General features: G+C 37.0%; 1 protein-coding gene across 6 annotated transcripts in view; it reads right to left on the bottom strand.

Annotated features, from left to right (window-relative positions):
- The window catches only part of HUWE1 (HECT, UBA and WWE domain containing E3 ubiquitin protein ligase 1), a 1,105,343-nt gene that overhangs the window by 738,726 nt on the left and 349,313 nt on the right, over positions 1-17,304 (bottom strand). For all 6 annotated transcript variants that reach the window (XM_090389849.1, XM_090389845.1, XM_090389850.1 and 3 more), the window contains exons 22-23: positions 16,684-16,790; positions 6,926-7,195 (exon numbers count right to left, since the gene is read on the bottom strand). In XM_090389849.1, the coding sequence (XP_090245975.1) occupies positions 6,926-7,195; positions 16,684-16,790 (377 nt within the window). The remainder of the gene's footprint in view (positions 1-6,925; positions 7,196-16,683; positions 16,791-17,304) is intronic.

The following is a 17,304-nucleotide window of genomic DNA, read 5'->3' as shown; positions in this document are numbered from 1 at the left end:
GTAAAGACCTCAGCAAATCTTACATATGATTCCGAATTTGAGCCATCGGTGTAAACTGGCACGAAGTCGGAACATTCAGCTCTGTGATCTGGATAGGCTGCAGGTAGACAGATGGAGTTTCTGACTTCCCCCTCCCTTTTTAAGGGAAAGGTTGCATACTGGTATATGAGATTTCCAGGGTGAAAGGGGCTGCTTTGTTGATTGGGCACCTTGTCTACCTTGATTTTAAGTTCTTTGAATAACTCTTGGACATGACACGAATACCAAGAGGATGAGTGGTCTTACAGGCAGTGTACAAACTTTCCCATAATGGCTCAAGAACAGATGGCAATGCAGGATTATCTAGCATGGATTTCAGTTTTAAAGCATACTTTAAAGAACTGCTAACATCGAAGTGATAACAGTGGTGAACAAGATCCAGCCATCAGAGTACACTGTCCTTGTACCTGGCTGAATTGTATACCAGGGTCCTGTAATCTAGTCTGGATCGTACAAGTACACAGTAAATGCATAGTAGGGTACATCAGTTTGCACCCTAAGATGTAGAGAAGGGAGACCATAGAATAGTCAGGCCTCTTGTGCACTTTGTATGGAGTTGAAGGATGTGATCCAGAAAGGTCAGCTTTTTATCAAATATGAATCCCAAGAATTTTCTGCACTACCAGAATAGCATTTTGTCCAAGCTGTCCATTCAAGTTGAGGATGACTATTAGGCTTATAACAAGAGTGTACACAAACAGTCTTCTGCAGCAAGAACCTGAATTCCTTAGCAAGTGCCCAGGAATTAAGGTGATCAAAGGCTTGTTGCAGTTGTCTTTCAATAACCCTCAGGTTGCATGACTCAGAGAATATGCTAAAGTCACTGCAGGGTGTTTGCAGGAGCTTTACTATGGAGAGAAATTGAGGTTCACCCCTTAAATAAAGCCTCCAATAACCAAAGCAGTGCTAGTACATTGGTAATGCGAGTCATTTTTACCACCTAGTGTTATCTGTTGATACAGAGGGGGGCTGCACATTCCTGTGTTATGTGAACACCAAACTGACTCCTGCTTAAGTTGCTTTAGACATGGTTTGTCATCTCCAGTGTACTTAGTGCAATATATCAAGACTTCTTCATGTGCTGTAAGGAAAGTTACTAAAAGTAGCACCATCATGGAAATGCAAGTGGAATATTTAGTTGTTGTGTGACCAGACTTCATCAAAATTTGGTCCACGCGAGAGCATTTTAGGCTGCATAGTAGCAAGTCCTAGACTTACATACCTGGAAGAATGTCTGTGACAAGCCTCAAAGAGCAGAAAGTAAGTGACACCATGTTTCAATAAGCCCAACTACATCAGAATTATTGGAACTGCTCAAAAGCTAAAATTCCTTTATTTGTTTCCAATACTCATGACATTACTGTATGGACAAATTAGGCTTTGGACCCTAATGCTTTTGACTGCATTTATATACCCCTTGTCATTACTTACAAGTTTTTATATGTAGTCCTAGGTTTAGTAATGAGAAAGTAGTAAAATTACTAGTAGGATTGTTAGAAAAATTAATTTGTCTATACATTACCATACAGACAAATTAAGTTTTGTACTCTATTACTTTTGACTTATGTTCTTTTACGAGGGATGTTCAAAAAAATTTGTATTCATCCAGTAGTTGTAGTAAAATACAGACCAGTGATTCAGTTCCTCTTTCTACAAGGAAGAGAGACAATATAATCCAAGAAAACAATGTTTATAGAGAAGACTGCTGGGGTTAATGTTTTTGCACATTGGCATAAACAATTAAAATGTGGAAGAACCTTACTGCATGAAGAAATCCCAGGATACCCAACAACTGCTCTGCTGTAACAAGCAATTTTCGCAAAAATTGAGGCATTAATCGTGAAAGATTGCCATAGTAGTATCAAAGAACTAGCTGCAATGTTCCAAATTAATGTAGGTGCAGTGCATAATCCATCAACAGTTGTATATGTGTAGTGTCTGCTAGAAGGGTTCCAACTTCTATATCTCTTACCAGAAAAGGAAAGGGCCCAATTTGCAGCTGAAATATTGTCAATGTGCCAGGAAAAGCAAGGAGGGTTTTTTTTTTTTTTTCTGAAAGGCTAGTCATAATAGAGGAAATTTGGATCCACCACTAAAATCCCAAAATTATACGTGCCAAAACAATGGAAGAATGCAATATAAACACTGCTTTCTCTATGTAATGATTTGGGTTAAATCTTATTATTGTATTGCATTGTATAATCATGACCCACCTCAGGGACTGCCAGAAGCCGCACTATCGATTGATACCCCTGAAGTCTCCATGGTCGATTTTGAGCCTACAGTAGAAGTGAAAGCAGCCATACAATCGCTAAAGAATGGCAGGGCACCAGGAGTGGGCCAAGTCACCACAGACGCGATCAAAGCTGGGGGAGATGTACTGCTTTGCCGACTACACTCACTGCTCAAAACCATCTGGTGCACTGAACAAATTCCGCTAATATGGAGGAAAGCCATTATCGTACCGATCCACAAGAAAGGTGATAACCGGGATTGCGAGAACTACCGTGGCATCAGCCTCCTTTCCATCTTCGGAAAGGTCTTTATGAAGATCATCCAGTCAAGGCTGCAAAAACATCGCAAGCAAACCAGTCGAGAAGAACAGGCGGGATTTAGACCTGGACGAGGATGCTGTGATCAAATCTTTGCCATCCGTCAGCTGCTGAAGGAGAGGATCCAGTGTGGACAGCGAACCGTCATTGTTTTCATTGACTTTAAGTCTGCTTTCGACTGTGTCCATCGGCCTGCCTTATGGAAACTACTAGAGGTCGAACATGTACCTCGAAAAGTCATCACACTCCTCCAAACTGCATACAATGGTTTAACCAGCCAGGTGCGCATCCAGAACAATTTATCTGAGGAATTTACCATCCAAACTGGAGTCCGCCAGGGGGATGTAGCCTCCCCGTTGCTTTTCAACATTGTGGTCGACGCAATTATGAGGCAAGCATTCAGAAACAGACGGGGCATACAATATGACAAGGATCACTATGTGACTGACCTGATGTTTGCCGATGATAATGCTATCTTTGCTTGTAACGACTCTGAAGCCACGGACATCCTCTACGACATTGCCCGCATTGCCCGGCCATACGGTTTGAAGATCAATGCTGATAAGACAAAGGTCCTGACAACAGATGGGTCGCAAGCCACCATCTATCTCGAAGGCGTCCAGATCGAGCAAGTGCAAGACTTTAAATACCTTGGGTTGCTGGTCCAGGAGAAGAAAGTTGCATCCACCATGGAAATCCACAGCAGAATTGGACAGGTGGCCACTGCGTTTGCCTCACTCAAATGGTGTCTGTGGAAGAGGACCAACATTTCCACAAAGACTAAAATCTGACTCTTCCGGACTTTGATCCTGCCCATTCTCCTTTACGGATCAGAAACATGGATTTGTCTCAAGCTAGATTTAAACAAACTTGAGGTATTCCAAATGCGATGCCTGCGGCAGATTTTGGGCATCTCACTTCGTGACCGCATCACTAATGATACCATCCGCGCCAGATGCCAATAGCAACCAACCATTGCCGACCAAATCCAGAAGCGAAGGCTTAGATGGTTTGGCCACGTATGTAGAATGGGCATGAACAGAATACCATCCACACTCCTTTGGAGACAACGACCCACCCAATGGAGCATCCAACGGACCGCGCCTAGGAAAACGTGGGCCAAGCAAGTGGAAAATGACTTGAAGAGCCGACGTCTCGACCTTAACCAGGCCAGGACTGATGCCATGGATCGTAAAGTATGGAAGAACATCACAGAGCAGGTCCGAAACCCTGCGGCACCTACAGCAGCATACTGGTTGCATGGCCAACTGCCTCCCCCAGCTGCCAGCTAAGGACCAAGAAAGAAGAAGAAGAAATCTTCTTATTATTATTAATGGGTTCTTAAACTAAGCTTCTCTGTAATTAATGTAAAAAAAAAAAAAAAAAAAAATTGTTTTTGTTGTCTACTGCAGGGTGGCAGTAAACTTGTATCTTGTTGAATTATTGTTTAATGCTAAATTATATTGTACAATTATTTAAATGTATTTTGATAACTACTTGATGTTTTGTGTGGTAATTCTAGCATATTATTAGTAGTATCTACATAAGCTTCTTTTGCATACTTCAGTTATTGTGAATTTTCGTTTATGAGGGTTTAAAATCACTGTGCTGTTAAATAATGTAAATTGAATTTTGCAGTCTCCGCACCCTACATTGGCTCCAACTGTATACTACAATAATGTTGTGAACTGTCTTCTAAGGGTTATAAAATTACTATGTTGTTAATAATCTAAATTTTATTTTGTCTCTGCGGGTTGCAGAGGGCCATTTCGGTTGCTGGCTAATTGTATATTGTAAATTCACCTCTTTTTGTTGGTGAATTATATATGCTACATTACTTTAAATTGTTATGTTCTTAACAATGTAAATATCCTGTTGTTTCTGCTGGTTGCAGAGGGCCATTGCATTTAGTTGGCTAACTGTATTTTGTTAATTCACCTTGTTCTGTTTATGAATTGTTCATGCTAATTATTTTGAGCTGGTGGATTCAGGGTTTTGGTGGGTTTTCACCCATAGCTTGGGTCATATGTCTTTGGCAGCAGAGGTTCTGCTGACTTAACCTTAATAGTTGTTTAAACCTGAACTTATTTAAAAATGATTTTATGTGAGTTGCTACATAAAAGGGTTAGATTGCTAAAAGGGTTAGATTTTATGACCTGTTTTATCTTCTATTTGATTGTTCATGCTTTAGTTTCAGCTGAACTTGTATATTATAGAAGTTGTCATAGCTGTTTAGTAATTTGCCATCAGTACTGGTTGAGGATTCTCAACATTAGTGTTTTCTTCTTGTTTTGTTTGGATGTCTTTGTCAGCAACAGCCTTTATTTATGTGTTTCCTGGCTTGACACTGATCCCAGTTTTCTGGTGTTGGAGTTGGGTTTAGATTATCACCTGTTAAATTTTTAAATTCTGCTTGATTACTGTTAAGTTAAATTTTAAGTTGCCTATTTGGACTTGCTCTCTGATTGTGTCTTGAGTATTGGAAGTGGTATTAGATTAATTACCTTGTTATGTGATGTTATCTTGCATTAATCATGCTGTTGGGGGGTTTTGCTCATTGATTAGCTGTTTCAGTTAAGTTTGTCAAGGTTTTGTAATCTTACTGATTTACAGTCTTTCAATTGCTTATTGTTCTGATTCTTGCCTTGTTGTTTTTGGAATTTTAAATTTGAATTTAAATTATTATCTGCCCTAATGATTGATATCATGATTGATTTTATTGTGATTACTGAGTAAAATTTATTGCATGTATATATGTATAGCTGTTGATAATTGGTTTTTAATTACTTGTAGTCTTCTTACTTTTCTCTTTTATATTCTTCTGCTTATATTTCTAGAGGATATCTGTATTCCTATTCTCTTCTGTTCCTTTTCCTTCATCCTCTCTCTCCCCTTTTCCCTTTTTAAATTATTTTGAGGTTCACCCTGTGACAGTGTGAGGGTCTAATATCAACAGACACATATCTCAGTAAGTGTCTGTTGATGGTAGAACCTGTCTGCCTCCTCGCAGCTTGGGATGGGAGTGGGGGGCACCTTTGTTCTCCTGCCCCCATGACTGCTAAGTGCCAGGTAACAGCTTACAACATGCAACAAAACACACATTAATATACAAACATTTCATTAGATTTTTTTTTTTTTTTTTTAAATTCCGGCTTTGGCACTTTGCCATTAGATGACTTGGCGGCATATAGGAGGAAACCCTGGTTACCGCCTTTACATACAAGAATACTTTTCCCAAAAAAGCAAAGGTGCAACCAAGTGCTGGCAGGTTTTTTTGGGATCAGCATGGTGTGATACTAACAGATTACCTTCAAATGGACTGTAACTTCATAGTGAAGTATTATTCCGACCTCCTCACATATAGCTACATGCTGCTATAAAATAAAAATAATGGGGAAAGCTGTGAAAAGGTATGCGACTGCTCCACAATAATGTCCCAGCAACATTCCTTGCATGCTGCAGCCAGGTGTGCCCATGAAAGTAGGTTTGAAATATTGTCGCATCCCACTTATTTCCCTGACCTTGCACACTCAGATTTATTCCTACCCTGAAGTTTTCTTCACGGAAAAGACTTTTGCTGCTGATGATGAAATGATTTCTGGTAACTTGTGGTTTGAAGGACAGTGAGATGACTTCTACAAAACAGTCCTGCAGAAGCATATTGAGAGGTGGCAAAAATGTATCATTTTGTCTGGTGACTATTTCGAAAAATTTAATACATGGTGTTTGTTTCAACCTTCTATCACAACAGTCCTAGGTGAACAAAACATTTTTGAACCCCTTTCATATATATATATGTGGTCCTGAATTTAGTAATGAGAAAACTAGTAAAATTACCAGGACAGCAAGATAAAGAGATGAAGATAAGTAAGATTAATGAAGGGGCATCGGCAACTTTTTATTTTTACATGAAGCACTATAAGCTAACATGGTGGAATAACAACAGCAAGATATTTGGCAGTGCAGATACTACCTATATTGCCACTGGTTCTTGTCTAATGCAATAGCCAATGAGCCAGTGATAGTTATAAATTGATTAGAAAGTTATTAAAATGGCAAATTTCTATTAAGGTTAAGAATAAATGAATAAATATACAACACAGATTTTTATCTCACTAATACCAAAATTCTTTTGTGGATACTTGACTATCTAGTCCACATATTTACAACAGAAATATTAAAAACACACACGCACGCGCGCACACACACACAGAATCAGTAGGCATTAATACCTGAAAATAAGAGTTATTCATAAAATTAGATGTACCAGGAACTCTTAAATATATAAATTACTTTTAAAACACTTTTCCGTAAAGTATTTTTACTGTTTTTACCTTAACAATAGCAGCAGTGGCATCAGCCCTCAGACTGGGTTGGTGTCTCATTAGTTCATCCATTGCATTACCTAGATTACTTGCTGTATCTCCCAACGGATCTGAGCTTCGCCTACGACGCATTGCAGGTAAATAATCAGGAGATATAAGTACTCTAAACAGTCGTTCAAAAGGATGGCATGCTACAAATGCCTGTAATCCCCGTGTATTTAAACAGAGTGCACTAAATACATTTGGAAGGGAACCCAAAACTTCTCGTGTTGCAGGAACCTGAAACACATTACCACAAAAATCACTGACCAATCCAAGGCGATTATTATTACAATGCATTAATATCTTATCAAATGTGTATCTCTTAATAGCATGAAAAACATTTAAGGTAGGGAGGGACATGAAGGAAAAGAAACTTGTTTTAATTGGTGATTTTTTAATTATACTGCAATAAAAAATTAATTTTATGGAAAACTGTCAATATTTCAATTCTTATGCTCGTTACAAAAAAATTATTTTGCACTGGGAAGGCCCACACAATTAAATATTTTCATAATGGCAAGGTTTTCCCTACTATGCTGAGAATAATAATAATAATAATAAAAAAAAAGTTCGAGTAAAAGCAAAACTTCAAATACAGCAACACATTATAACACAAAATTAATGAATGTGCAATTTTAATTTTACCCAGTGACCTGTTCTGGTAACCACTAAAATGGTCACCAAATCACAGCACAAGGCTTTGTAAACTGCCAAAAATAATCAATTTGCAGTAATCTCAATAAAACATTTGATTTCCATGAAGCAAATTAAATAAAAGTATTTATGCAGGATAGATATTTGCAAATCCTCTTAAATTTTGACAGAAAGCAGCATATAAGCAGTTAAGCTCAATGGATAATTTAAGTCCAGTTAAGAAACACGTAGCACAGTGCAACTTTTGGGTTTCCTAAAATTAAAACAGGACATGAAAGGATAGCAGTTTCCATTAATTCCATAACACAGCTGTCCAACTCCAATCAAAAGACTCCATAAAAGAATCCAGACAAGACTTCCAAAAATGTTTTGATCAGTGACAGACAATGAAACAAGTAGTGATTGTTTGAAGGATTCACACTAAATTTTATTTCAGAATTAAAGAATATTAACCATGTTAGACTATTAACAATATTATCATTGAATATAAAATACATTTATCAAATATTTTGGTCCATTTGTCCTTCAATGCAGTAGTTAATTCTGGTAATCACTGCAGGTATGTTGACCTGATCAACAATGAAATTCTAATTCATCATTCATCACAAAGGTGTTCAACGGGATTTATTAAGATAATGCCTGGGAAGGCCAATGAAGATTTTGGCATGCCCCAGCTTCAAACTCATCACACATCACTAGGAATAACAGGCAACAAAACTGAGAAAAGAATGGATCTTTAAAAAGTTAGTAACGGAAGAAAGGAGAGGGGGAAAAAACATTATATAGAAAAGATAGTAGACTAAAACACTACGTTTACAACTTGAAAGAAGTTACAAAAGTTAAATATTCACAAGTGAATATAATAACAAAATGCAGGTATGTTGACCGGATCAACATTGAAATTCTAATTCTTCATTCATCACAAAGGTGTTCAATGGGATTTATTAAGATAATGCCCGGGAAGGCCAATGAAGATTTTGGCATGCCTCAGCTTCAAATAAAGTAACTACAAGCTTATGGTATCGCATGCTACACTGCCAGGTCAAACAGAAAGTGGTCCTTTCCAATACTGCGGTCATAGCAGCATATAAAAAGTATAATTGTGTATAATGCCAATGTACCAATTAGTATTCATTGTTCAAGTAACCAACAGTCCAAGAACCTCAACTAAACTTTAGAGAAACTAAAGTTTAGAGAATATTATTTATCAGTAAACGATATTCTCTGGACAACTGTCAGATACACACATTGGAAAAGATACAGAGTGGAATGGGTTTTTTTATTTATTTAATTTTAACGGTTAGTGATACACCCTAGGGAGAAAATATCAGACCAGTATCAAAAAAAAATCAGAAAGAATATCTGTTTTATCATCTACAAGACAGCTGTCCAAAGTTCCAGGAACCTACTGCAATGGATTCTTCTCTAAGGTAGCCAACTTTGTGCATTGCTTGCATTGATATTTGGCTTGTGTGCATTAGCTTTGCCAGAAAAATTGATACAGTTCCCTACATATTGTTCTTGTACTAATATCAGTTCCTGTGGCTTCACTGAACTCCTGGTTGTCAGTGTTAAATAAGGTCTGATAGGATCTACATAGAACTCTCCTGTAGAACGTTTCCTGGCTGTGTGATGACATTCCCATGTATTAATTATGCCAAACATCACTGATCTATGCTGTTAGTTTTGCTGCAATGATTTTATCTCGATCTATCCATTGTATTTCATTATCTGCTTCTTTCTGGTGTGAATGAAGTAGCTTTTATATTTATTCCTGACACATGAACAGTGGATATGGTTCATTTATCCCAAATCCCAGTTTTTCTAATGTAGAATTTCTATTGTGTTCGCAGTTTTTAAAGCAATGCCAAAAGGGAATTATCAATGACCTTTATACTGTAAACTTGGATTAATTTCTCTAAAAATGAATGTGAAAATCAATGTACTAAAACCATTGTGTATTTTTATTTACTTTTTTTTTAGTTAAGCATTACACATACAGATAAACACAAGAAAGGCACCCGGGGTGGATGGGATCTATCCAGTTATATTAAAGGAGGCAGCAAAGGATCTAAGCAAACCCTTAGTCATAATTATGAGAGCATTCTTGGACTCAGGGGAAGTCCCCACCAACTGGAGGTGGGCAAATGTATCCCCAGTTCACAAAGGGGGATCAAAGGGTGACAAGCAATTACAGACCAGTTAGTTTAACTTCTGTTCCGGGTAAAATAATGGAGTCACTGGTTAAAGATGCATTGCAGGATCATCTAGACAAGACTATAGCAATAATTCAGACACAGCATGGGTTTGTTAAGGGAAAGTCTTGTCTGACAAATTTGATAGGATATTATGATGTTACAAAGGAACTGAATGCAAAAAATAATTTTGATATCATATATTTGGATTTCAGGAAAGCTTTTGACACTGTTGCGCATGGAAGACTACTGTACAAATTGGAGCAGAATGGTTTTAAGGGTAAGTTGCTACAATGGATAAAAGGATGGTTACGTGGGAGAAGACAGAAGGTGGTAATCAATGGGTGCTGCTCTTCGTGGACTAATGTTATTAGTGGAGTCCCACGTGGTTCAGTGTTGGGTCCTCTATTGTTTTGTATATTTATCAATGATATTGATGAAGGTATATCAGGCTTAGTGTCGAAGTTTGCAGATGATACAAAGGTTGACAGGGTAGCTAATGACAGTAATGGCAGTGTGCTACTGCAACAGGATATAGAAAATTTGGGAAGATGGGCTGAGAAGTGGAAACTGAAGTTTAGCATTGCCAAATGCACAGATAAGTTTTTACTATTACTTTGATATTTGTAATGCATTCCATAGATAAAGAAACTGAGGGGTGAAAGTACTGCATATGGGTAAAAGTAACCCCAGTGGAACGTACCAACTGTGTGGTACTACACTTAGGGTGGTAGAAAATGAAAAAGACCTGAGAGTAATTGCACAGTAATATATAAAGTTTTCTGAGCAATGCAGACAGGATGCCAGGGCAGGTGATGGGGTTTTGTCAATGATATACAGGAATTTTGGTAGCAGGGAAAAGGAGGAGATTGTCCTTCTGTATAAGGCAATGGTCAGGCCACGCCTTGAGCACTGCGTACAGGTCAGGAGGCCTCATTTTAGGAAGGATGTAGATTTGCTTGAGCATGAGAAGGTAACAAGATTAGCGAGGGGAATGAAGGAATCCTCTTCCCAAGAGAGGCTTAAGTTCTGCAAATTGCAGCAGCTGGAGACTAGGCACCAGTGAGGTGATCTGATCGTGGTGTATAAGGCCTTGAATGGGTTTCAGCATGCTGATTTCTGATGGGATTCTTCCACTTGTTCAGATTACAACCCTAAGGTGGCAAAAATTCAAATTGAGGAAAGACAGCTGTATAATAAATGTGTGGAAATTTGCCTTTAGCCAGCAGGTAGTTAACTGCTGGAACAAACTTCCATCTGTCATTGTGGAAGTTGATAGGTTAAATAAATTTAAGGAGGAACTGGACAAACATTTAAAGGAAATGGTTGTGTGTATTTATTTATTTATTAATTTTTTTTTTTTTTTTTTTTGGCTGATGCTACATAAGCTCATACGCTTGCTTTCTTGCATCACATGCCACGATTACTATAACTACTGAGCATGCTCAAACCATTCAAGGCTTTATACACCTCAATCAGATCACCTCGCAAGTGCCTAGTCTTCAGACACTGTAATTTGCAAAACTTGAGCTTTTTTTTTTTTTTTTTTTTTTTGTAAGAGTGAGCCTTTTGTTCTATTCATTAATCTTGATGCCCTTCTCTGGAAAACAGAAGCTCCAACAGCTCTACATCCAGACCTGTATACAGTACTCAAGGTGTGACCTGACCATTGCCTTATACAAGGGGGTAATCACCTCGCTATCCCTACTAGAAAAATTGCTATATATACTCAAGATATCAGGGCCTGTAGTAATTCAAGTGCGGAAACATAACACCCAGCCTATACATAAAACGTTCTAGAGGGGCAAATATAAAAAATGCCCATTCATTGGATTATTTCTTATGTTAAAATGGTCAAGGTTAATTTGTTCAAATTAAGTTTATTTAGTAATACTGAATACAATGACAAATATTCTTGGAACAAAGTACAGAAAGCCCTCGTATTGTGCTGGGTTGATTTGCGCACATTCGCAATAGCGCTGATCACTAACCACAACACCATTTTTATTTTTATTTATTTATTTATTTATTTTTGCATTTTTTTTTTTTTTTTGAAATTTTTTTTATAAACTGAAAGTTTAAAATCGTCAGACAAAATTTATCGGCATCATACTGTTCGATGTATCATGCACTGTTCGTGTGATTTAGGACAATCTGACATGATCAGCAATTAGCGCATTTGTACCAGAGACAAGATTCCCACCCTAAAAGTAACCACTCAAGGATACAGGTAGTAAATGTCTATGCAGTGAAGCATGGTTTTTTTCCCCCCCTTCATGTAGACCCCAAACACGAGAGGTATTAGAACCTATAGTACTTAGTACCGTGCTTGGGTTGGAGGTTGAAAAGACGAAAGAAGATATTTGTTATCATTGGACTTTAACTTCTGTAGACTGTAATTTTCGGGAAATACGTATGAAGGAACGTTGTTCCAGAAAACGGAAGTTGAATGAATAAACGAGGAAGATGAAGAGTTGGTTCTGTGCATTTGAAGTTGGACAGTAAATGGATGTTGGCTGGTGGCAGCACGTGATCGGAATGTTTTGAAAGAGAGAGCGAGAATTATAGAAGCCAATTCAGAAGAACAGTGCCCATGGAAATATCTGTAGAAGAGGCATGCAGCAGAAACAATACGTCTATGAGACAGCAAGTGGAGAGACTCTGTTAGAGATAAAATCATTAATTAAACTAACTGCCCTCTTCTGAACAGAATCAAGAAGCCTGAGAGACAGTTTTGGGGACACGACCCCAGATGTGGGAACAATATTCCATTGCAGGGTGGATTGCAATTTGTACAGAGTGAACAGCTGTTTGGAAGAAAAGTAATGCCGAGAGCGAAAGAAAAAACCAAGTTTTTTAGATGCAGAGAAAGCAATATTTGTAATGTGGTGTGCCAAGAGAGATTAGAAATCAGGGAAATCCCCAAAAGAGATACCATTTTGCCTAGAAATCTGAGTGTCACCAAAGATAAGCATAGGAGCAGAAGAATCCTTTTTGCGAGATATAAGACAAGGCTGAGTTTTAGAAGGATTGAAATCAACTAAGTTGTCTTTACCCCACTGGAGAATTACATGAAGATCGGCATTTAAGGAAGTGGTAGCAGATTTTCGAGAAGTTGAAGCTGATTGAATAGGGCAAGGTTTCTGAAAATGGAAAGTGGAATGCAATGTGCTATCATCGGCAAAACTATGGATAGGATTTCCAGTCAATGGAAGAAGGTCATTAATACACAAGAGGAAAAGAGTGGGGGGAAAGAACTGAACCTTGAGGGACACTGGCATTAGTGGAGAAGTTAGAAGACAGAGCCATCAACCATCACCCTCAGTGAGCGATCAGAGAGAAAACTGAATAACCAATTACAAAAAACAGTTGGCAAACCAAAAGATGAAAGCTTGTTTGGAAGACCTTTATGCCAAACACGATCGAAAGCCTTTGAGATGTCAAGAGCAACTACTTGTGTTTCACCGAACTTTTCCATTAAATCTGTTCATAAATGGGTAACATAAGCCAGAATATCACCAGTGGATCAACACTGACGGAATCCATACTAGTGATCGTTGATCAGACGTAAAGTTTCTAGGTAGTTAAAGAGTTGGCGGTTAATTGATTTATCCATTACTTTAGAAAGAGTAGAAGTAATTGCAATGGGATGATAATAGGATGGGAGGGATTTGTCACCCCTATTTAGGAACTGGCAGGATATGAGCAAGTTTCCAAGCAGAAGGAAAAACACCTTTGGAATAAGAAAGTGAAAAGATGCAGCAAAGAATAGGAGTAAGTTCAGGAGCACAGGTTTTGAGAACAAGTGGAGAAATACCATCGGGACCTGGAGCTTTCTTAGCGTCAATATTCGTCAAAATCTTTCTGACATCCTTTGGACAGAAGACCACAGGAGGCATTGAATGGAGCATGTTGGGAATGGTGGGAGGTGTTTTACCAAGATCATTAATACACGAGTTGGAAGAAAAATGGGATGCTAGCAGGTCAGCTTTATCCTTGGCTGAAGTGACAACAGAACCATCTGGTTTGGACAGAGGTGGGAGCAGAGATGGGCAAAAGTTGCAGCCAATAGCTTTAGCAAGAGACCAGAATGCTCGGCTACCATTAGAGCAAGAAGCAAGTTTTCTACTCTTAGCCTGTTCCAACTCTAGTTTGGACTGATTAATACTGCTTTACAATTGTTGCGAGTTTTGGTGTAGGCAAAAAATGAAACTGAAGAATTTGAAACAAGCCAATTACGATATGCAACATTCTTCTCTTGGACAGCCTTAGGACATTTATTGGAAAACCAAAGGTAAGGTAAAGAACGAGATTTTAAAGTAGAGTATGGGATAAAGGATTTATCCCACACTAGTGTCATGAAATTATTCCTACAAGAATAATTTCACTGACATGATCTGAGCAAACACTGAAATCAGAAGTTTTGAAGCAGTAATCCGACCAAGGAAAAGAAAAGAAATCTCGCAAGTCATCCCATTTTGCATTCTTGTGATGCCAAACAATGAGGTTGGGAATAGCCATGAGATAAAGGCTCCATTGGAGAAGAGAATCACCAAGTTGTGATCTGAAGTCTAAAGGATCTCTCGCTTTGACCGTGTACTTAGACGGTTGTTTGTGAGAAAAAGATCAAGCGTGTTGGCTGTATGGTTAGGATTGTCTGGTATTCTTGTAGGTAAATGAACAATCTGTGCTAGGTCATTAGTAATTGCAAAAACCTCAGCATCTCGACCAGCTGGGTTGGTGTGACTAGAAAACGGAAGCCAGCTGGAGCTGCGAACATTAAAATCACCAAGGGAAATTACCTCACTGTTAGGAAAGTTCGACTGGAGAAAGTCAAATTGCAAAGAGAAGAAGTCAAAGAGCTCCAAGTGATTAGTGGAGTTGGGAGAATGGTAGAGATAACAGATGAATTTGACACAATGAGGTAGAGATTTTAAGCCAAAGAAGCTGGTTGTTGTTTACGCTATTTACACGTGTTGGAAATTTATTATGTTAACATTTTTTTATTAATTGTGCTATTAATAAATTAAAAATAATAATAGTGATAGCCATGTGCAGTTTTTTCCAGTCATGTTATAAAGTTTTTAATTTAATAGAATAAAGACACGCCATGTCTGGTAAAATTTGTTAACTGAATCCTAGTGCAATATTCGGAGGTTAGAATCTGATGAAAGCTGCCCTAATGTGTGTAGAGCTGTGAATATGCCTCCATCGACTATTACTACAACTATGAAGAATGCTAATAAAATAAAACAATCAATGGAAATTTGTAGATAAAATTTTTGGTACCCGGAAACTAATCATGTGATTTCCAATTGACTCCATTTGCACCTGTCCCCCCAGGAACCTAACCCCAATGTAAATAGAAGACTACCTGTATACGTAATGTACTTCTAAATAGCATTCACTATTATTTTTTATTTTTATTTAATTATAAATGTTACCAGTACCTATGATATAAATTTTTATCAGTACCTATGACACTGTTCTGTGACAGCATATATACTTCAGTTCTGATAAACTGCAAGTCTTCAGATGAGATACTTGCAAGAGATATTGACTGCAATAATTATTTAAGGCTTTGAAGATCTTGAGTTATTTAAATATTGGACAACTTTCTCTTTCTTTCTTAGGAGCATGTGCTTAAATTAAGAAAGGATAAATGTATCGTGGGTATAAGAAAATTCTTTGATCCAAAGGATTTTTAACTAATTGATTAACCTGGTAACTATGAAAAAATTTGAATTCATTCTTCTAATCTTGTAGAACTGAAGAAAGCTACATAAATTTAAGGATTTAAATTTAAACACCCCCCCCCCAATGCCAATTCCAAATAAGATAGCTTCCTTGCATCAATCTGTGTTTATTAATTCTAATACCAAAAATGAAAATGTAGATGCATTGGACATGCTAGTAGAGGAGTAGAAATTGTTGAAATAAAAAATAATAATAATAAAATAACAATAAAAAAAATCTAAATCATACTTCAAATAAGAGCCGAGAAGCAACAGTGAATGATATATATAAATATATATAAAAAAAATATTTTGTATAATATTGAAGATAATAATATAGAAGGTAATTCAAGCAAACAATAACCAAGCTGGATTTAAAGAAACGCAAGGGATATAAATATATTAAAAAAAAAAAAAAAAAAAAAAAATTATATATATACACACACACACACACACACACATAAAACTTATCGTTGTCTACCCACAATCTAAATGACTTCAACTGGGGCCAACCACCCAGACTGAAGGCAAAAAACGACAAGTTCTGTTTCTGTAATGATCAATATCTGCTAAGATATATAAAATATAAAAATATTCAGATATTAAGTAACTTGAATCTAAATCAATTAAAGGTAGTTAAAAATTTTTGAATCAAAAGGAAGATATTATAAATGTAAGCATATATTACCTTCTATATTATTATCTTCAATATTATACAAAACATTTTATACACATTATGGTTATAATGTGTAATTGCTCTAGAAACTGCATTGGCCTTTGTTACAATTTATTTATTAACTTTCTTTCTTTCCATATTACTCTTATACACACACACACCTTTTTCCATTCACATTTCATTATTTGCAAAAATGCATAACAAACACTACATTGACTGCACTAGTTTGAGCAAAAGGTTTTGCCTACTAGATGCAATTCAATAATTGTTATAGTCGTATTTCTCAACAGTTGTTTTTAAATTTACAGTACAATTTGTATATTAAATAATCACGTTGTAGAACAGACTCTCATTACAGGCTGCGTACATAACAACAAAGTTTTACTGTATCTGAACAGAACAAAATTGGTTAAAAATACACCAAACTGAACAAAGAACACTGTTTAATTTCCTGAACAGACTTACCTCTTTTACTAATAAACCATGAAGCACAACTCCAGTAAGTCCATTATCCTGTAGCGAAGAAAGTAAAGATGGTTCTTGGAACACATACACTGTCACAACATCAGTAGCTATAATTGACAATTAATACATTCATAAATTACAAATATATATCTATTTCCCCACCCCAAATTTTGCCAGAATTTCAAAACTACACACATCTACAAACGGGCTGAATATTACTTTAATTTTTGTCCCCAATTTTAATAACTCCTTTAATTTACCAGTATATAAAAAAAAAAAAAAAATTTATTTAAACACAGATAGAAAATTTTTTAAAACATATCAATTCTATACTGCTACTAAGCATTATGTATCATAACAATAAAGTCTACAGTCAGTAACCCATCTAAAACATAGTCAACTAATCATAGAACAGTATAGCAAGCACAGATTGTCTCTCAGGTATTACAAGCTGTGCTTGCTACCTGGGAGACTAAAACACTGATGTAACTAATATTCAGGTGACACCTCTGGAAAGTGGACTGAATTTCACTGCAAGAAGTGGTGAAACCCATGTTTAACCCCCAGAGCATCAAAGCTCTAGCATCCCCCCACCAATCTCTTCCATCATTCAGCATGACT

This window comes from Mastigoproctus giganteus, chromosome 2 (genome assembly GCF_048544385.1).
Source record: "Mastigoproctus giganteus isolate SK-2022 chromosome 2, ASM4854438v1, whole genome shotgun sequence".
In the NCBI taxonomy this organism is placed as follows: Eukaryota; Metazoa; Arthropoda; class Arachnida; order Uropygi; family Thelyphonidae; genus Mastigoproctus; species Mastigoproctus giganteus.
This window is presented reverse-complemented; position numbering and strand designations above follow the sequence as displayed.